The sequence below is a fragment of the Protopterus annectens genome, chromosome 13.part0 (assembly GCF_019279795.1).
Source record: "Protopterus annectens isolate FY-2018-M chromosome 13.part0, PAN1.0, whole genome shotgun sequence".
NCBI lineage: Eukaryota > Metazoa > Chordata > Ceratodontiformes > Protopteridae > Protopterus > Protopterus annectens.
In genome coordinates, this window is record NC_056747.1 from 72,290,311 (window position 1) to 72,313,077 (window position 22,767).

Genomic DNA, 22,767 nt, shown 5'->3' on the forward strand with positions numbered 1-22,767 from the left:
GGTTAAAGACCCAAAATCAGGAAAATGTTTTAAATATTGCTCTAATTCACTTAGAAATGTAAAAGAACAACAGGTATTCGAACAACATGAATTTTCTGAAGAATAAGAAGCATAAATCTCTAACATCTGGCATTACTGACTGGTTATAATTCTTACTGGCTTTCCACGAAATCCAAAATTTTACAAGCAACAGGGTGAAAATATGAGAAACCAAAGACATTCTGCAAAATTCAGGGCACTTAAGAGGTACACCTCCCAAATGTCCAAACTTTCACAGAATATCCAGATTTTTGCTTCATAGATTAGCTGCGGTGGTGGTGCTGTGGTAGTGTTGTCATCTCACAGTAAGAAGTTGTCCTGTTCGATTCTCAGCTAAAGCTTCTTCTGTGTGGAGACATGCATGAATGGGCATACCTTTGTTGAAGGTTGTGCGTCAGGCCTGGCAAGTCGGTACGTAAAAATCTACTGACAATCATTAGCGGACCAGAGTTCCGCTGTGGCGACCCCTAACCGGGAGAAGCTGAAAGATACAACAACAACTTTTGGTCTGTTCCTTATAAAATATATGGATTTCTGGCAAATGACCAAGGAATTAAGTCAGCGAATGATGACATACATTTGAGATTCATAGGTTCATAGGTAGGTACTAGGCTATCTGCCCGACGGCATTTATAAGCCTAGCCAGAGTAAGTTGGCTATCGCCACCCCATTGATTAATTAACTGGTCCTCTGTCAAGCAGAGCCAATGAAGTGGATCACAGGTGTATTTTCTGTTACCCATCCACTCGTCAAGGTTTCTTTTGAAGAATGTTAGTGAGGGGCTCTGCCTAATGTAGTTTGGAATTTTGTTCCAAAGCATGGGAAGTCTCTGTGACAGGAATCTATCCCTCCAGCATGTTCTATTTATTGTTGTGGCAAGGTTTAGCTCACTAGAGCACATGGCTCGCAGTGACTTGGATTTGTTTAGGTGGAGCATGTCCATCAATTCTGAGTTGAACATGGCATTGTAAGTCAGGCAGAGATCACCTCTGAGTAAGCGATATGCCACTGAGTACAGCCATTTTTTTCAGTCGGGTTGCATAGGACTTATGTTTGAGTCCAGTAATCCTCTTGGTGAGGTACTTTTGTGGTCTCTCCAGCTGTTGGAAGTGTCTTGTGAGGTACATCCCAAATGGGGCATTATACTCTGTGATGGGTCTGATGAGTGACAAGTAGAGGGACACTATAACTTCTTTATTTCTAGATGCGAACCCTTTAGTAATTAGATGGGCCACATAGAAAGATTTCTAACTACTTTGACAATATGATCGTCAAAGGAAAGATTACGATCTAGCTGGGTTCCAAGATCTCTTATTACCTCTTCTGTATTAAGGGGGCTGCCACCTATGTGGTAATTCGTGGGTGTTTTGTTTTTCCCAAACGGGATGACTATGCATTTTTTGGCATTTAGCTTGAGGCCATGACTTTGACACCAGGTGTCCGCCTCAGTAAGGCCCTTTTGGAGGATGTCTGTGTCAGCCGGAGAGTCAATTATGGCTCCCAGCTTGCATTCATCGACAAACTTGGTTAGCCATAGTCCTCCTGTGTTTGCCTGTACTTCTGAGAAGTATAAGCTGAACAGTACAGGTCCCAGGACCGAGCCTTGTGAAACACCACTTGTGACTGGTTTAGAGTCAGACCTGGAGCCTGCTATTCTTACCGTGTGAGTTTTGTCTGTCAGCCAGTTGGCAACTCATCTTATGATGTAGGGGTTTATGTTCAGGCTGGTGAGTTTTTCTGTAATACCTAAGTGGGGAATGGTGTCGAAAGCCTTGGCGAGGTCAAGGTAGGCTGTGTGAAGAACCTTTCCCTCATCTATGGCCTTGGTGACTGTCTCGAAGAAGTCAGCCAGGTTTAGTAGGCATGATCTGCCCCCAACAAAGCCGAACTGGGTCGGGTCTAGTGTTTGGAGGTTCCCAATGTCTTTGTTAATGAGTTCCATGATGATGTACTCCATAGCCTTGCAGACCAGGCTAGTCAGGCTTATGAGGCGATAGTTACCAGGGTCAGTTGTGGCCCCTCCTTTGAGGAGTGGAATAACCGTTGCTGTGCACCTTCAATGGGCACGTAGCCTGTGGAGAGGCTGAAGTTGAACAGCATGTTTAGGTGGGGGGGGGGGTTAGTTTGTTCTGTAGTTCATGCAAGATGCAGCCTGGTGATCTGGCCCCACTGACGCTGTGTTTTTGGCTTTTGAAAAGGCTATTTTCACCTGTGCATCTGTGATTTCTGGGCCACTATACTTTTCCGGTATTGTTGTGGGCCCTTTTGGGGGTGAGAGGGGGGGTGAAGTTTGCACTGAATCTATCTGCCAGGATGTTGGCAATATCAGTAGGCTCAGTATATTTTGTGCTATTTTGCACTAGTTCAGTGCATATCTGCGAGTTGCCACTTAGATTCTTAGCATAGCTAAAGAAGGCTTTGTGGTTATCTTTTGAATCCTTGGCTATTTTTCTTTCGAAGTTAGCCTTGGATGATTTTATGAGGGACCTTAGTTTCTTACTGATACTGATCAGGGATTCTTTCCTTCTTGGGATTTGCTTTTTTTCTGAACTAGTTTCTTCCTTCTGTTGTATAGCCTGTTTATGGCAGGGGTCCACCAGACTGGTTTCCTTCTCTTAGAGGAGTGAGTCTTGGTTTTGCTGGGGATAGCATGATCCATGCATCCTTGTAGGTGCTCATAGAGTGCATTTGTAAAGGTTTCTGCATCTTGGGCAGCATTATCCTTTAGTGTAGGGGCTGTGAAACGTACCGCCTCTGTCTTAAGTAAGGTGAAGTTTGCTTTAGAAAAGTTTTTTACTGTGGTTTCCTTAGTTGGGGTTAGTGGTGGGGTGTGGACTAGCCCGGTAGTGCTGGGGTGCTCTCTGGAGCCTTGAACCAGGTTTCAGTTACTGCACAGATGTTGATGGTCTCCATGCTGAGGAGTGCTTCGAGCGCGTGCATTATGAGATTTAAACTCCTGGCATGGAGTATCATAACCCTCAGTTTTTTGTTAATTTTGCTGTTTACAGAGGTGGGTTTGACTTTCGAGCCTTGCCTACAAAAGGCACTATGGGAGCAACAAGAGCCTTGGCCAGTATTCGAAAGCCTAGGGGTGACAGGTGCAAGCCATCTCTTGCGAAGCAACATGGCTTGTTGAACATGTCGTCCCAGGCTGACAGACACTGGATCCCCTTTAAATGACACCAGAAACTTAGCCAGTTGTTGAATTTGATCATTTTCTCTTTATACTGAGGTATCATTCTTGGTAAGGGCAGGATGCTACTCAGGGTCAGGGTCATACCAGCCTGGGCTACATGATCAGAGAGCTTTTCCATGTCTCTTTTCATGTAGTCCAGGGAGGTACGTCTCAGAGGTCACTCACACCAACATGAACAATGACAGAGTCATATTTGTACTTGTTCTGGAGTGACCTGAGTGCTTGTGTTATGTGGCGGATTCTGGCTCCCGACAATACAGCTAACAGTAACCTTCTGCTTGTCCAGCCTAGTGAGTGGGACATCAGTGTGCCTGACTATAGAGTCACCTATTACTAGTGTGTTAGGTATGTTATTTCGCCTTAAGGGCTGTGATTGTGCGGCACACTGATTTTATGCTTTATGTGTTGTCTAGTTTGTGACGAGAGGTGCAGGTTATTTGGGTGTCTGCTTTGGAGGTCTCTGATGCTTTTGCAGGTTTTTATTTAGAGCCTCTGAGTATTATTTTGTGTATTTATGTGCATTTTTTGCCAGTGCTGTTTTAGTAGGTCTGTGTGTGGCTGGAGGTGTGGTGCAAGTCTTAACCTTCTCCTCTTGACTGTCTGTTCCAGTCTTGGGTGGAGACAGCTTAGCCTCCAGTTTGGCTATATAATTGCATTTCTCTCATATGTTAGTGTTTTGTGGTAGGAGAGGGTTGTCTGTGTACATGAGGTTGTTGTAACATTGCCTCAAGATGCCCAGATTCACCAGCTGGACTGGAGAGTACACCTGAAATTGCCCTTTGGTCGTGCCTGAATATTAGGGTGAGCTGCTTAGTTACTTGGTTGGTGAGGGGTGAATAAAGAGCCTTGCCCTGCTGGGCAATCAAGTGTCGGGGTATATTAGTGCTTGCTATTAGGTCTGAGCAAGTGCTGGACTGTACAATGTTTTTTGAGTGCTTAGGTTGAGAGTTATACTAGTTTCAAGGGAAAAACTGAACAGGAGACTTAGTGGAGCCGTGAATAATTTAACCCTAGCTAACCGACGCTGCCCAGCACGCAAAACCGTGCAAACGTGGTTTTTATAGCAGGGAAATGAAAGTGATAGAAATTAGCCCAAAATGGTCAATAAACTACTAACTTCTGGGCTGGAACCACTCCTCCAGGGACAGACAGGCTGCTCAAAGCTCCTCTCTCTCACAGGTGAACAGAGAAACTTCCTTCTATCCAAGTAAGGTATTGGCAACTCAGAAACTTGTAACACAGCCCTGAATTCAGCACTAGCCTGAAAACTGGACTCTACTAGCTTAGAATGGCGGGAAACAAGGAATTTTTTTTTTTTTTTTTTTTTGAAAAGATAAGGCAAAAACAGCTTTAAATGACTACAAACAATCAGTAAAGGCTATTGCACTTTAGTGTGTAGCCTACAACAGTTAAACAAATTATTTAAACAAAAAATGACTTTTTAAAAGTGCAGGCAGTCAAATAAGTACAATATGTAAAAAAAACAAGTTTTAAATCACAATAAATGCTGGAAAATCTGTGTTTAAGCAGAAAACAGTTAAGTACAGCAAGAAAGTACAGAAAACTGAGTTGATGAGTATGTTGAGAGGTACTGGTGGTAGTGAGAAATCAGTCTGCCTTTTTTTAGAGAGAGGATATAGAACAGCGGTGCTGTAAAGCCTGTGGTACAGCAACCTACAGGCACAAAAGAAACGTATGATGTCACATTAACATATTTATGCACAGAAATACACGAGCCATGCAATTCACTTTCTCTCTCTTCTCTGAGTCTAATGTCGATTCAGCCAACCCTGCAACCTTTCAGTTATGCCATTCTGAGCACTGCTTAGCTGGAAGTCAACAAATAAGCAGTAGGTTTCCCTCAGAGGCACATGGTGGAAATTCTGTGTACATGAATTAATCAGTCATTTTCCCAAATACATATATGCTTATTGTATAAAATACTAAAGCAGATAGTACTTGTGTATAAAACAAAAAACCTTTTCTTGTTCTAAAGCTGAGGATAATATCTCTTATCTTACGTACCTCTCTGGCATCAGTTAGTGATGCCAGATTTACTGCCCTGGGAAGATGAAACTTTGGGGCAGATGCTCCCCTGAATAGGAGCTAGAATACTAAGTGCTTGGGGAAACATGCTGTGAGTTAAATGTGACTTCATAAAACCAAAGCAGGCATTGTATGGAGAGTAGGACTGCACAGAAACAGATCAGACCTGATATAAGAAAATCAGTTGGTAATCGTAGCAGTTTAATCTAAAATTGTGACATGCACATGGAAAGGAAAATGCAGTGCAGATTACTGTACTACCAACATCAACTATGTATGACACTGTATGCATTACCCTTCAGCAACATATGTAATGCTGACAAAACAGCTAGACATGGCATTTAGATAACGATGGCTTAACTGTTATCACTACAGCCTCTTACTGCTTGCCTTTCTAGTTCGGTTCTTGGCTTGGGTACCTTATGTGTGGAGTTCATAGGTTCACAATTTGTTCCTAGGCTAATGCCCACCAGGGCCCTTACAAGCCTAGCCATGCACCCCAAACCATTTGGGTCCCACATATCATAATGGGGGGCATGTTAGTAGGCAGGTAGCTAAGGATTTGTAGGGGTGGTATTAGGATAATACTATTTGTATTGACGGCTTCTGTCCATAATGGACATGTGGGCCAGACTGGAGGTTAATTGACCATTTCACATCCAATTGTCAAGGTTTTATTTGATTAGTTCCCATATATATTTGCATTTTTCCTAAGTCCCAAATTTCATCAAACATTATAAAGACTTAGAGGTAACCACAAGATGGTCCTAGGTATGTATAAAAGGTCAGAAAGTACTAGGACAATACTCCAGAAAGGAAACTTTATTGGTAAGCGCTTTCGCTTAAAACTTCCAACCTTCTTCAGACAAAAAAATCACAGTAAAAGCACTTGTTAAATACACCTATTATGGCAATTAGTTAATAATCTAATTAGTACCTTAAAGGCAAAAGGACAAAACATAAACATAAATCATAAAACATAAAGCATCAGGTACTAATTAGATTATTGACTAATTGCCATAATAGGTGTATCTAATAAGTGGTTTTACTGTGATTTTTTTTTTGTCTGAAGAAGGTTGGAAGTTCTAACCGAAAGCGCTTACCAATAAAGTTTCCTTTTTGGAGTATTGTCCTAGTACTTTCTGGCATTTTTCTGTGTATAAAAGGTGTCTGAGCATGTATACCCTGCTATGAACTGGCATCCGTTCTAGTGCTGGTTCTTGCCTTGCTCCCATCATGCCGTGCTTTGATAGAAAATATCTCCACCTTAACATAAATCTGATATTGCAGGTGCTGAAAATATATTTATGGATGGATAGTAAACCAAATGCAAATTACTGGCATCCCATCCAAAAGTGGTTCTCTAGCTCATAGCTTGTCAGGATAGGATCCAGCTCCTGCACAAACCAGAATAGCATAAAGCAGTCATCAGGAATGAACAGATGAATGATATACAAAATACAGGTAAATTACTTGGCTAATGTGCAGTGTAGCTATATCTAAATAATTAAGGATATCCCTCCAGTGGAGTTCTGGAAGTTTGCACGGTAACTTCCAATGGGTGGGGACTAAGCTTTTTGATACAATAAAATTATGTCCTCAAATTTCAAATAAATGTTCATATATCTGGAACCATAAAGGGTTACCAAAAAGTGAACATTTCAAACTCTTAAGCACAAACCATTTTTATGCTGGCACTGTTCATTAGGTTCTAGATCTTAAATAGGATTTTATAAGTCACAGTAAACATAGTAACTACTAAGTTTGTAATATTTTGTGAATGGTGCACAGTATCTCAGCACCCACTCAGGTTACATACATACTATCATCAGCATTTTGTTCATCTAGCTGAAAGCTTTCATATGAGGCTAAGCAGTTATGTCGATGCTACTTGATTCATATGAAGCTAAACAGTTATGTTGATGCTACTTGATTGTTGAGATATTTAGAAAAACATAACATTTATAACAATATGAAAAACATAAAATTTATAACAATATAGAAAAATATTATATGAACCAAGTACAGTTGTGTCAAATCTTACCATAATGATTGATCTCCTTGTCTTCACCGCTGCAGTATTCCTTACTAATGGGGTTCCCTGCCATGAAGCCTTCTGTCCAGCCAGTTTACAAAAGATTACCATCGCTTTAAGGTACACTGAATGTCACCTGCTTACTCCTTGCATGCATAAGGTAGGGCATAAAGGTGATGTTCAGGTGTACTATCCCCAGAACAGATTGCCCCAGTAGGAACAGCAGTCCAAGGAAAACCAAGAAGAATCTGCATAGCCAGGAAGGGAAAAAAAGACCAGGGGGATGGAGGGAGGGAGTGAATACCGCAGCAGTGAAGGCAAGGACATCTACCATTATGGTAAGATTTTACACAACTGTACTATGTCCTTACATTCACCACTGCAGTATTCCTTCCAAATGGGAGAGTGCCAAAACTCAAGAAGAAACCCGGGAGGAGGAAGCAGTAGATCCCTCCAAGAACCCAAGAAGAATGTCATCAGCAAAACCAGCTCTAGCTCTGGAGATACCATCCAACTGGTAATGTTTGGTAAAAGTATGCACAGAAGTCCAGGTAGCAGCTTCAAGAATGGAATTAGCATCTAAGCCTTTGAGAAAAGCACCAGAGGAAGCTCTAGTGGAATGAGGCTTTATAGAAGAAGGAAGGCCCTCGCCATGAAAAGTGTAATAAAAGGAAATAGCCTTTGAAATCCAGGTGGAAATAGTTTGCTTGGGAACAGCCAAACCTAAAGACCTAGGATGAAAGGAAACAAATAACTGGTCAGACTTCCTGATAGCTTTAGTTTTATCCAAATATAATCTGAGCTATCTATGCACATCTAAGGTATGTAGCACCCTCTCACTGTCAGATTGCGGACAGGGAAAAAAGGTAGGTGAATTAATAGACTAATTAAGTGACAACTCAGTAACCACCTTGGGTATAAAAGGATTAGTACACAAGGACACCCTGTCCTCATGAAAAATCAAAAAAGGTGAACAAGTCATAAGGGCTTGCAACTCAGACACCCATCTGGCAGAGGTAAGAGCTAGCAAAAGAATTGTCTTCCAAGAACAATGTTTCAAGAAAGCTGAAACAGCAGGCTCAAAAGGAGCCTGAGTCAATTTTTCCAGAGGAAAATTAAGATCCCAGGGAGGAGGAACAGGCTTCCTAGGAGGTCTAATATTAAGGACACCTTTAAGAAACTGCTTAGCCTGAAAATTAGAAGCTAACAGGAGAATTGAATGGCAGACAAGGAGAAAGAGCTAAAAAGTGGGCCTTAATAGAAGAATAGGCCAAACCAGCATTGAGCAACTCACACAAATAAAAAAGAACCAAAGGAACATCCACAGAAAGTGGGTCCAGGTCACAAGAAAGACACCAAATAGAAAACCTCTTCCATTTAGATAGGTAGGATTTCCTATTAGTAGGTTTCCTGGCCTCCTGCAGGACCTGCAGCACGTCCTCAGAAAAAAAGTGTCTATGAGGAATCAAAAGCCTATCACCCACAGTGATAGCTGAAGTATGAACAGGTGGGGATGGATGAGACACCCCTCGTCTTGTGTGAGGAGATTAACCCTGTGAGGTAAGTGATTCCCCCTGACAAGATGCAGAAGTAGAGGGAACGAGTGCTGTTGTGGCCAAAAGGGAGTCACCAACAAGATTTTGGGAAAATCCCATTAAACCTTGAACAGGACTCTCAGAATGAGAGAAGGCAAGGGAATGCATAAAGAAGCATCCCCTTCCAAGAAAATGAGAGGACATCCACCTTCCAGACCAGAGGACCTGGGAATCTGGCACAAAACAGAGGAAGTTGTCTGTTCAAAAGGGAGGTAAAAAGATCTACTTGAGGAGTACCCCACTGGTGAACAATGTCCAGAAACACATCCCTGTGAACAATCCATTCATGGGATTGAGTGAAGGACCTGCTCAGATTGTCTGCCACAATGTTCCAATCTGAAGGAATGTAAACTGCCTGAAAAGTCACACAATATTGGATAGCCAGATCCCATATCAAAAGTGCCAGCTGGCAAAGACGGTAGTTTCTCGTACCCCCCTGTTTGTTTGATATACCACATGACTGTGGTAGTGTCCGTGAATACCTTGAGAGGCCCTGCAGAGAAGAGAGGATGAAAGGCCTGAAGAGCCAGCATAAGAGTCTTCATCTCTTTGATGCTGATGTGCTCCTTCCGCTGATGAGGCAACCACACTCCCTGAACCATCAGGGAGCCAAACGTTACTCCCCATCCCACATCTGAAGCATCTGTGAACAGATCCTGGGAGGGAAGCAGAGGCTGAAATGGGAGCCCTGGATTCAGAAACAACTGCTTAATCCACCACAGAAGTTCAATCTTGAGACACGGGAGAAGAGGAACAGGAAAGTCTAGATAATGCACATGCTGAAGCGACACTGACTTCAGAAACCACTGGAACTTCCTCGTGTGAAGTCTGGCCAGAGGAAGCATCAGAATGGTAGAAGCCATGAATCCCAGAGCTCTTAGAAATTCCCTGGCTGAAATGGAGATCAGGGGAAGAAGAGTTTGAAAGAAAGAAATGAGAGTTAATGCCTTTGGAGAAGACAGGAATGCCAGCATTGGTACCGTTTGAAACCTGCAACCCAGAAAGACATGATCCTGAGAAGGAGTCAGGGAAGACTTGTTGAAGTTTATTGTGAACCCCAGGGTCTGAAGAAGAGAAATGGTAAAATGAAGATTTTGCAAAAGGATGTCTGGAGAGGATGCCTGAATCAGAAGGTCATCCAAATAAGGGAAGATTTGGATCCCTTGAAGCCTGCCAAACACAATCACAGGAGCGAGGCATTTGGTGAACACCCTTGGGACAGCAGAAAGGCCAAAAGGCAAAGCACAGAACTGAAAATGACAGGAAGCAATAGAGAAATGCAAAAACCTCCTGAAAAGAGGATCGATCGGAATATGGAGATAAGCATCTTTGAGGTCCAGAGACACCAGAAAAGCCTAAGGGAACAAGAGAGGAAAAAGGGACTGAAGGGACAACATCCAAAAGGAAGGCACCTTCAGAAAGGTGTTCAGATGGGCCTCCAAGTACCTTCTTTTCTGGGCACTAGAAACATTCTTGAATAAAACCCTTTCCCCCTTTGGAACACAGGCACTTCTTGAATAGTACCCTGAAACAAGAGGTCCCAAAGAACCTCTGGGAAAAAAGGAAGCTGTTTCAGAGGAGGCTGAGGAATGCCTATAAAAGAAGGATGGGAAATCTAGACCATGAAGTACCCTTGACGAATGATTGACAAAACCCAAGAATCCTGGGTGATCCAGTGCCAATCAGGAAGAGAAAGAGAAAGGCAAAGAGACAGAGGAATGTGGCTGAGAATGGGTGGATAGTCAGACAGTACTTGGTTTGTCAGGAAAGGAAGGCTTAAGAATCCCTGCAGTTTGAGTGGCCTTAGCAGGAGGAGTCCCTTTACTACCCTTTTTACCTTTAGAAGGAGGGCGAGACTGCCTATGAACAAAGGCTGGCTTAGAAGGGTAGATCCATTGAAATTTAGGCAAAGGAGAAACAAAGCCATGCTTCAGTTCCTGAAAAGCCTTCCCCTTGTCCTGAAGAGACTTAAATAAACCAGCAGCCACTTCACCAAATAAAAGAGTATTATCCAGAGGATCATCCAGCAACTTAGCCTTAATATCATCAGGGAAAGGTTGAAGCCGAAGCTATGAATATCACCTCATAACCGAACCAGAAGCAGCAGCCCTTGAGAAGGCATCTGCAGCATCATAACTAGATTTGATAGAATGATGAACTACCTGAGAGGAAGTCCCAAGCAAGGAAAGAGCAGAAGATTTACTGTTAGAGTCTGGAAGGTCAGAAAGAACCTGACAGGCCTGAGAAAGAAGAGCCAAAACATACCTAGAAATATGGGTCTGATAATTAATAGCCCTAAAAGCCAGGGTAGAGGAAGTATAAACTTTCTTACCCATCCAATCCATGGTCCTACTGTTCTTGTCAGAAGGCAGTAACTTGGACAAAGGAAGCAATGGAGATGGCTTATCAGAGGCTACAGACACCACAGAGGCATCAGCAACAGGACATGTAAACATTTAAAACCTATCAGACTTCCTGGGAGCAGGGGGCAGAGAATATGGCTCTGTAGAGGCAATGGAAAAAACATCCAGTAAAGCAGGCAAGACAGGAGGAATGGCAACATGTTTAGGAGATTCCATTTGCAGTAACTCATTGTACCTCTTATGGATATCTGAAACCTGCGCACAATCCCACTTAAAAAAGTCCATCATCCTAGAGATCGCGTCCCTAAAGGAAATTTCCTCAGAGAGATTATCGAGTATGAGAATCCTCTTCCTCAGACCCATAGCCTAAAGGAGAAGGAATCTGGGCAAAATAAGCAAGGGAGTCATCATCAGAATCCACCTCAAAAGAATGGAATTCTCTGGGCCTTTCAGAGGAAAAGGTGGACCAGGGAGGAGCAGGAACTGAAACCCCTTGAGGAGGCCGCAATGACAGGAGAGCATTAAATAACCCCTGAGTAAAGGCCTACCACTCACTTTGTGGATCCCTAGGAGCAGAAGAGACATGGTTAGTTTTCTGTTTCTTCTTCAAAGGGACAGCTATCCTGGAAACCTGAGAAGGCCCATACTCAGGACAGCATTCCACAACTGCAGTAGGAACCTCTTCCCGAAAGAGAAACTGCAGAACCCAATTAGACCCCTTTTAAACAGTCAAACATGGTTCCCTCTGAATGCCCAAAATGGAGGCCTGCAAAGCCTTATCGGACATGCTGCTTGCCAGATCCTCACCGGCCTCCAACCCAGATGGGGTAGAAGAATTTGACAAAACAACCGGGTGAGCTTCCAGGTGCATAATAACCTCAGAGGAAACACCCGGCAGAGGCTGGACAGCAAAAGATTCCGGCCTTACCTTATGCACCTTCTTCTTCCCAGATGACTGAACCTTGGGGCAGGAAGTTCCATCCATTGTACCTGCAGCAAGAAGCTTAAGTCGCTGGTTCTCAAGGTACAAGGAAAGGGAAGAAAGCCTACTATGAATGGTTTTGGGGACAAACGCCTGACAAATTGAACAAGACGTATGGCGTGAGCAGCACCAAGGCAAAAAAGACACATCATGATGGTCTTTATGGGGAATCAGTGTTTCACACTGGCATTTACCCTTCCTGTATGATATTAATGCCAAACAGCATTAAACAAATAGAAAAAGTAACCATAAACCCAACTGGGTACTTATCTGCAACTATGAGAACTCCAGCAAACAGGAGTAAGCACAGAAAAGCCAATAAACAGAAAAATGGTAAAACAAAAAATGGATGTATGCAACAGACCGGCAGTTAAAACAGCATTCGGACTGGCAGCAAAAATGTTCTGAGGATGGTACACCTGAAAGTCACCTTTATGCCATACCCTACCTTACACAAGGAGTAAGCAGGTGACATTCAGCGTTTCTTAAAGCAACGGTAATCTTTTGTAAATTGGCTAGACAGAGGGTTTCATGGCAGAGAATCCCATTAGTAAAGAATACTGCAGCAGTGAATGTAAGGACCTCAATTAATATCTCTTTACCTGCACTAGATGGAGGTAAAATATCAGTAGAGTTGTATTTGCAATTATGTAAGCTTTAAGATGAAGTCTTTCATTACTTTGTATGTAACATGGTTTTGGAAGTATTAATGTAAATATTAACACAGAATATTTCACGCCTAGAGGCATCAGTAGGATGTAACTGCGGATGCACCTGCAGGTGTCACTCAGCTGTAATGAGTTAAGACAAGACAGCATAAGCTGTGTGTAGGTTTAATAAGAACTAATTCTCAAAGCTGTAGTCTTACATCTACAGACAGGATCTTGAGCATATTTTTTGGCTGACATGAAGGTCAATATCCAGAGCTGATTAAAGCATATGACCAGATGCAGTCAAATGAAGCAAATATACTCAGCAAAAGGTGTGTGTGTGTGTGTGTGTGTGTGTGTGTGTGTGTGTGTGTGTGTGTGTGTGTGTGTGTGTGTGTGTGTGTGTGTGTGTGTGTGTGTGTGTGTGTGTGTGTGTGTGTGTGTGTGTGTGTGTGTGTGTGTGAGTGACTTTATCAGGTGAAACCCCTGAGATTGTACCATCTGTATATACATGAGGGAGGGGGGAAGTGTTTGACACCTGTTTATGAGAGCATGGAGGAAGACGAAAAGAAAACAAAGGAGGACAAGGAAGTAGAAGGGATGAAAGCAGTGGCATTGAGGTAGTTGTAGCCTGCTTTGGAAAGCAAGTTATTTTTTTACTGTAATTATGGAGAAAAACATTCACCTGACATCAATGGTTATAAAAGAGTGAAGCAATCACTCAAAGTACCTTAATTGCAGGTTATCAGAGAAATTTATGTGATTTTAATAGCCCCAACGATCACTGCAGTGAACAGACATTTTATTTTATGAATGTTGGAAAGTCTTGAAATTAGAATAAGGAAGGCAGTTCCTAGTGAACAGTAGCAGATAATTGCATACGGCTATATAGGGATGCAACTTAAAGGGCTAGTGCCCAACATTGTTATTTCTGCCTCTTGTATTACCTTGCAGATCTGAACAGCATACAGCAGCAACTTATTATGATCAAGGTGCTCTTTGTTCTTCTGTAGGTAATCCCGCAAACTTCCATTTGGCAAATACTCCATGATCAAACGTAAATTTCTGCGTCCTGAGAAAGAAAGTGAGTGGAGGTCTTAGTCATTCTTCAACAGAAGCGTGTCACCATGTATATCTAAGTATCTATCTAGATATTTATTCGCACATGTGCACACACACGCACACACACACACACACACACACACACCCACACACACACACTGCAGTAAAAAAATAAACTCCTATTTGAAGTAATGTTCAGGAGAATACAACACAATGAACAACAAAAAATGGAAAGAGTAACATGCAGGTGGCGACTGTCAGGTGCATCGTGTCAGTTTTTAGTGGTGATTATAGTAATAAGAGCCCTTAATATGAGCTCTACCAAAGTCATTAGAACTTCAAGAAATGAAGACCATACATTTGTTAATTGTCATCTGCAGACTGAGCTCTGTGGGCACATGTTGGCATATACCTCATAGACTTTAATACAAACAACTTTGGCTATAAATAAAAATGGTTCAGTTTAACTTCTTTTCAAGTTTGCAGAGATTTGGAGCACAGAAAACTATTTTCACTTTAGAGTATGTACTGTCCAATGTGCTCCTATGGCATGCCATGGAATTACAGAGTGGAACAAAGACATTAAATTTTAATGGTATCAATATGCACTTTGTAAACACAGACAAGACAAAAAGCCCAATCATAATTTCAGCTTGAAAATAATGCAGTATGAATATAGCAGGGCAGACCATGAATGCAAGAAGCTGATGTGATGCAAAGACAGGGCAGAGGAAGTAGTAGCAGAAAACATGAATGTAAAACAACATTTTTTCACCTGAGAGTATAACACTTTATTTATGTATTTATTTATTTATGTATTTATTTATTTATTTATATTATTTTTTTGTGACATAAGTCGCCAAAAACAATTAACTCGTGTTTTACTACATCAGAAAATAACACAGTATGCCAGGCCAATGACCTTTTTGCTGAAGAGGAAGGGTCCCTGCCTCCTCTATGTTGGGGGTGATTGACTCTCATACTTCCCGATTTAAACCTTACAACTTCAGTGTTACACAGCCTTTGGAAAGAGAGGCAAGTGTGTAACAAGAGAATGGTTTTCTCTCTTCCTTAAACTTCTGTGACTGCAGTTTCAATATTTAAGTACAGGGATCTTAAGTTTGGGGAGAGGATTGCCATTTGTAAAAATAATGTCTGAAAATTCCATTTAAATATATTGAATTTTTAATCCAATGAATTATTTTCAGCAAATTTGTTTTTTATGAAAAGTGATTTTGCAAACTTAACTTAAATGATTCTGTCTGTAGTAACCGAAGACACTTAAAAAAATCCCTTAGCTGGGATTTTATTAAGTGAAGCATGTCCAACAGCTTTGGGTTTGACATAGCTTTGTATGTTAGGCAGAGATCGCCTCTGAGTAGGCGATATGCGACGGAGTAAAGCTGGAGTTTTTTGAGACGGTCTGCATAGGGCATCTGTTTGAGGCTGGCAATCCTCTTTGTGAGGTATTTCTGTGGCCTTTCCAATTGTTGTAGATGTCTTGTGAGGTACATACCAAAAGGGGCGTTGTACTCTATAATGGGTCTAATGAGTGATGAGTAGAGGGAAACAATGACCTCTTTTTCCCTGGATGAGAAACCTTTTGTGATGAGGTGTGCCATGTAGAAAGATTTCCCGACTACTGTGGCAATGTGATTATCAAAAGAAAGACTACTGTCCACCCGTGTCCCAAGGTCTCTTATCACACTTTCGATGTTAAGCAGACTACCACCTGTGTGGTAGCTCATGGGCACACAGTTTTTACCAAAAGGGATGACAATGCACTTTTTGGCATTGAGCTTGAGGCCATGGCTTTGACACCAGGCATCTGTCTCAGTGAGGCCCTTATGCAGGATGCCCACATTGTTAGGAGTTTTGATTATGGCTCCTAGTTTGCAGTCATCTGAGAACTTCATTAGCCAAAGACCTTCTATGTTAGCCTGTACTTCAGAAAAGTAAATACCAAAAAGGAGAGGACCACGGACTGATCCCTTTGGTACTCCACTTGTTACTGGTCTGAAGTCAGATTTGGAGTCTGCTACTTTCACAGTGTGCATTCTGTCAGTGAGCCAGTTGGCAACCCATCTTGTGACATAGGGATTTATACCTAGATTAGAGAGTTTATCTATAATTCCAGAGTGGGGGATGGTGTCAAAAGCCTTGGCGAGATCTAGTTAGGCTGTGTGAACCCTCATCTACGGCTTTGGTGACTGCTTCAAAGAAGTATATCAGGTTTAGGAGACATGATCTGCCTTTTACAAAACCAAACTGGGTGGGGTCCAGAGTTTGGAAATTACAAATGTCTTTGTTTATAAGTTCCATAATGATATGTTCCATGGCCTTGCAGACCAGTCTCATTAGGCTAATGAGGCGGTAGTTCCCAGGGTCCATGTTGGCTCCCCCTTTGTGGAGTGGGATAACCGTTGCTGTGCACCATTTGGTGGGCACAAAGCCTGAGGTGAGGCTATGATTGAACATGGTGCTTAGGTATGGCGCCAGTTCATTCTGTAGTTCGTGTAGAATGCAGCCTGGGATGTTGTCAGGTCCCATGGATGCTGTGTTCTTCTTGGCTTTGGAGAGTGTGGTTTTTACCTGTGCAGCCATGATTACAGGAACTTTGCATTCTGGTATAGAGATGGGCCCTTTAGGGGGTGAGAGGGGGGTAAAGTTAGCACTGAACCTATCTTCCAGAATGTTGGCAATATCAGTTGGTTCTGTATATTTAGTGCCATTGTGTTGCACCTCAGAGCAGATCTGAGTGTTGCCATTGAGATTCTTGACATAGCTATAGAATGCTTTGTGGATGTCTTTAGAATCAATGGCAATTTTGTTTTCATAACTAGCTTTGGAGGATTTTATGAGGGATCTCAGCTTCTTACTGAGGCTGACCAGAGAGTTCTTCCAATCATGGGATTTTACTCTTTTTTTGCAGCAGTTTCTTTCTTCTGTTGTAGAGTTTGTTTATGGCAGAGGACCACCAGACTGGCTTCCTTTTTTTGCAGGATAGCATCTTGGTTCTGTTAGGGATAGCATGATCTATGCACTTATGTAAATGCTTATAAAGTGCATTTGTGTAGGATTCAGCAGGCATACCTCTATTGTCCATCTGCATGGGTGTCGTGAAGTTTGCCACTTCTGTCTTTAGATGCATGAAGTTGGTTTTGGAGACATTTTTATGGTGATTTCCCTAATGGGGCATGGGGGCAGGATGTGGATGTCTAGAGTGATTACCTTGTGGTTGGATCTGACCAACAAGGAATTAAACTCTGGTGTGGAACACCGGTCTCCTATGTTGGTAATGACTAGGTCTAAGATATTGCTGCTCCTGGTGGGGGTGTGGTTAAGTTGATCCAAGGCATTGGAATTTATGAATTCCAGAAAACGTTCAGCAAAAGAGTTGGTACATGAATAGTTTTTCCAGTTAATGCTGGGGTAGTTGAAGTCGTCCATTATTAGGGTGTTGGGTTGTACCCTAATATTTTCCAGTGTATCAAGAAATGAGGAGTGGGAATCCTGGGGCATGGTGGGGGATCTGTAGCAAATTACAATTTGGATTGCGGTCTTGCCCAGAGTTAGTTGCACTTGGATAATCTCGGATGCATTATGCTGAGCAACTAGCCTGGAGGTGTGGATATCCTTAATGAATATGGACACACCTCCACCTTTAGTGTTTCGGTCCAGGTTAGGTGGCCGAAAGGTGTGGTATGAATTATAGCCTGGTAATGCATGGGTGCTCTCTGGAGCCTTGAACCAGGTCTCTGTCACTCCACAGATGTCGATGTTCTCCATTTTAAGGAGTGCCTCGAGTGAATGCATTTTGAGGTTTAAACTTCTAGCATTGAGTAGCATTACCCTCAGATTTTGCTTGCTTGTACCTGTTACGGAGTTGAATTTGTCATTTGAACCTTGCCTAAAAAAGGTTCTATAGGGGTGGCAAGAGCCTTAGCCAGTATCCAAAATCCCAAGGGTGACATGTGCAGGCCATCTCTGGCAAAGCATCCTGGTCTGTTGATCATGACATCCCAGGCAGACAGATATTGGATCCCCTTAGAATGATACCAGAAACTTAGCCAATTGTTTTAGTCAATCATTTTGTCCTTGTACTGTGGTATCATTCTGGGTGATGGCAGGATGCTATTAAGGGCTTGGGTCATACCTGCCTGGGCTACAAGATAGGAGAGCTCCTCCATGTCTCTTTTCATGTAGTCTAGGGAGGTACACCTCAGGTCATTCACACCAACATGGACAATGACAGAGTCATATTTGTACTTGTGGAGTGACCTGAGTGCGTGTGTTATGTGGTGGATCCTGGCACCTGACAGGCAGCTGACAGTAATTTTCTCCTTGTTTAGCCAGGTGAGTGGAACATCAGTGTGACTGACTATAGAGTCACCTATGACTAGAGTGCTGGGTACATTGTTATACCTTATGGGCTGTGGTTGAGTGGCACACTGAGTTTGTGGGCTATGTGTCTTTTGGGTTGTGTTGGGAGGTATAGTTGCTTGTGTTTCTGCTTTGGAAATCTCTGTTGCTTGAGCAGATTTTTATTGAGAGCCTCAGGGAATGTAGGTGTGTGTTTTGTGTTGTTATGTGTTTGTTTTGGTGGTATAGGTTTTGAGGGACTATGTGATGAGTGTTGTGTGGTGCAAGTGTTTACCTTCTCCTCTTGACTGTCCAGTCCAGTCTTGGGTGAAGAGAGCTTTGCTTCCAGTTTGGCTATATAAGTGCATCTCTCACAGGTTGTAGTGTCGGGTGGTAGGAGGAGAGGTTTTTCTGTGTACATGAGGGAATTGTTGCATTGCCCCAAGATGCCCAGATTCATCAGGTAGACAGGAGAAAACACCGGGAGCTGACCCTTAGACATGCCTGGATAGGTGCTTATTTATTAAGTACTGAAAACAGTTTTCCTTTACACAAGTGAAGAAAGTTGAGTGCTGTAGTAATTTGTAGCTTATTTAGTGCTTACAATGAGTTTTGAACAAGTGCTGAGCTCAAAGAAATAGATTTGAGTGCTAAAACTAAAAAAAACTGGCTAGTTCTAAGGGAAAATTTGAAGAGCAGACTTTATGGCACCCGGAATAATTTAACCCTAGTTAAGCGGCGATGCATAAAGTGTATTTTTTTTTTAATATAACAGTAGCAAATGAGCAAATTGATTTAAACAAATTAACCAATTAACCAATACAAAGCTAAACACTGAGCCCTGTTCCAGCTGTCTTTGATCAGACAAGTTCTAACTGCACACTCCTGCCATTAGGGTGCAGGGGAACCTACTCCAAAAAATGATGGCCTGGATTAGTCGTCAAGTTATACAAACAAAGCTAGATTTAGCAGGTCTGAATTTAGTCTATGCTACAGCAAACAAAGCATACCAATTTTAGAAAGAAACAGTTCAAATAAGCAGGCACAATAAGCCATTAACCAGAAACTCCCATCTCAGAAGGGCAAAATCTACCCTCTCCTCCCACAAGAGTGCAGACCACACTTTCTTAATGTAAAATAACTGACCCAAAGCCCAAGTGCTTAAACCAGAACTAATACACTTTTAGAATAACAGACATTAAGCCTTCAGTCAGCAACTCCCAACTTAGAAGGATGTAAGCTACCTGTCCTGCCACAACAGTGCAGACCACAAACCTTCTTAATGTAAAATAACTGACCTGAAGCCCAAGTGCTTAAACCAGAACTAATACACGTTTAGAATAACAGACACTAAGCCTTCAATCAGCAATTCCCAACTTAGAAGGATGTAAGCTACCTATCCTGCCACAACGGTGCAGACCACAAACCTTCTTAATGTAAAACAACTGGCCTGAAACCCAAGTGCTTAAACCAAAAGGCTTAGAATAACAGTTATAATTTAATCAGGCTACTACAAAGCAGTAATAAATGCAGCAGAATAAATACAACTGAGTACTTTTAAGAAGAGGCAAAAGCAAACTAAAGTGCATTTTTTTAAGTAAAGTGCAATGAGAGAAGAAGGAGGAGCAGAAGAAAAATTCAAGGTTAAGAACCTAAGTGGGTTGGCCTTCTCACATGTTCTCTCTGTATTAAGTAGAGTGAACACCAGACTGGGTGGGGTGTCCCAGATCAAATTTACAGTAGGGGAAGGCAACTGCAATGCCACCAATTATAACAAAACTGCAAGAATATGGTGGGAGGGAGGGACGGAAAAAAACAGTTTCAGGACAGCTGAGAAACATGAAACAATGCCAGAAAATATATAAAATAATTCAATCAGGCAAAAAAATAATTCAGTGAGGCAAAATAAAGACAATGCAGTACTCTGACAGGTTAAAATGCCAAGAAATATACTTATCAATCAGAGATATATTTCCAGATTGTTTGAGAATCACACTTCAGCCAGAACAGCAGGAGTTTCCAACAGTGTGTGCAAGAATTTACAAACAGAAACTATAGCAATCAGATAACACAAAAACTCCACCACAGGAATGGGGGGAAGGAGTTTTAGGACAGATGAGAAACATAAAACAATGCCAGAAAATATATAAAATAATTCAGTCAGGCAAAAACATAATTCAGTCAGGCAAAATTAAGACAATGCAGAACTCTGAAAGGTTAAAATGCCAGAAAATATATTTATAAATCAGCGATACATTTCCAGATTGTTTGAGAATCGCATTTTAGCCAGAACACCAGGAGTTTCCAACAGTGTATGCAAGAATTTACAAACAGAAACTATTTTTCAATCAACAAGCCTTGAAGCAATCAGATAACGCAAAAGCTGTTAGACCAATTTTATAAACTCCACCACAGGAATAGGGGGGAAGCAGTTTCAGAACAAATGAGAAACATAAAACAATGTCATAAAATATATAAAATAATTCAGTCAGGCAAAAAAATAATTCAGTCAGGCAAAAGTAAGACAATACAGAACTCTGAAAGGTTAAAATGCCAAGAAATATACTTATTAATCAATGATATATTTCCAGATTGTTTGATAATCACACTTCAGCCAGAACACTAGGAGTTTCCAACAGTAAGAAAAATACTTTAACCTAAGAAAGAAGAGTATCCCAAGCTAGCATACATATGAGTTTGAATGGCTTCACTTTTTGCAACAGAACTGGTAATACTGTAGATAATTTATATTACTTACTTGGAGTGCAAATAGTCTGATAAAAAAATGACACTTTGGAGCTTTTAAGTACCTTTTATTCTTCATTTCCACCATCATTAGTAGAACGGCTCTTGTCATCTGCTAAAGTGTCCACCTTACATATAGAGAAACATGCGACTATACATTTCAGAATTACACAAAGACTGCCTGGCTGACCAGCACTGGTAATCATCACTTCTACCAGGAAGGCTGCATGTCTTACTTAACTGACAGACTACTTCTACCAATCCACAAAATGTATTTCTCTATATCTGCCTCACCCATTCTGAAATTCTTTCACTGTTCTTGAACCCACAAATGCCTCTTTAAGGCTGATTTATGGCATAGTTTTTAAAGCTTGCCTTAATCCATCTCCACAGTGGCTGGTGAGCTCAAGACCTTTGATTCAAGATGTTATATGCATGGTCCCACACACTAGTCCCAAGCTATAAAGCTACCTATCGTGTATTAATACACAACTGCAGCCACAACTGACATCCAACAGGTAGTGTCCATGCAGGTACATGTTTCCATTCCACTGACATAGGACAACAGACATTAACCATTTATTCTCGTCTAACCAGCCATCCTCTTCAGAACTCAGCCTCACTAACTGAACCCATGACAGCATCCCACATTTAGGGATTATGGAATGCTTATAGATGTATAAAATTCACTCTGTATTGATCAATTACTTTGCAGTAACTATAAAACATAGGCTGACAACTTAGGCATGAGAAAGGACAATTTCTAACTGCAGGTATAAAAATTCAAAAGGTAATATTCCAGGGTGGTTCTTTGTCACAAGTGCTGTTTTATTGTGCCCTTAATCCATTAAGCTGTTTACTTAATAAACTAGGTTAACAGTTATAGCTTAACTTACAGAAACCGGTCTTGTTCAAAGGCATCTCTTCTACTGTTTGTGGAAAATTTCAGATAGTATAGTTCATCAGATAAAGATGTAAAAGCAGAAGTACAAATGCTGAAATCTTTCCCAGATAATGTAAAAACAACATCTGGTTTTGGTAAATGTGTAAAAACAACATTTATAACAGGATAGCTGTAGCACCCAGAAAGCATTTACTGGAACAGTATGATATAAAAGAACTTGAACAGGAGGGAATTTATAAATATCTGGCAAAAGAGGAAAGGTCAGCAATAAACCATAAACAAATAAGAACAGAGCTTAGTAAAGAATACTTTAGAAGACAAGCTAATATTGAAAACAGCCTTGACAAATAAAAATAAAGCCCAAGCTATACATCAATTTGTTCTTCCTGTTCTTACAGCTTCAGTGTTATTGACTGGCCGCAAACAACAATGAATCAGATGTACAAGAAAACAAGAAAATGCTTCATGTTTATCAAATGATATATAAAAAACAGTGCATACTAATATGTAACCCTTGGTCTGAAAGGGGTATGGTCCTCTTCAAAACTAACTACATTTATAGGTTTGTACTGAAGGGACTGCATAAATATTTTCTGACCTTATTAGATTCAAACCCAATGAAACTTCTAAAAGATGAACGGAAGTCTAAGATGATATCTTTACTTTGTTTAGTTAAAGAATTTCAGAAAGGAGTGAGAATGAAAATGAAAACAAAAGTAGATGAGCATCAGACAGCACCTGAACGTGCCAAAAGAAGAAAGAATATAAAGGAAAGGGACAGAAGAAAA

The 22,767-nt window shown here is 41.4% G+C and overlaps 1 protein-coding gene across 1 annotated transcript in view; it reads right to left on the reverse strand.

Annotated features, from left to right (window-relative positions):
• LOC122817593 (tyrosine-protein kinase JAK2-like) overlaps window positions 1–22,767 on the reverse strand; it is an 876,396-nt gene that overhangs the window by 108,424 nt on the left and 745,205 nt on the right. Inside the window, exon 20 of the mRNA XM_044090632.1 lies at window positions 13,854–13,978. Within this exon, the coding sequence (XP_043946567.1) occupies window positions 13,854–13,978 (125 nt within the window). The remainder of the gene's footprint in view (window positions 1–13,853; window positions 13,979–22,767) is intronic.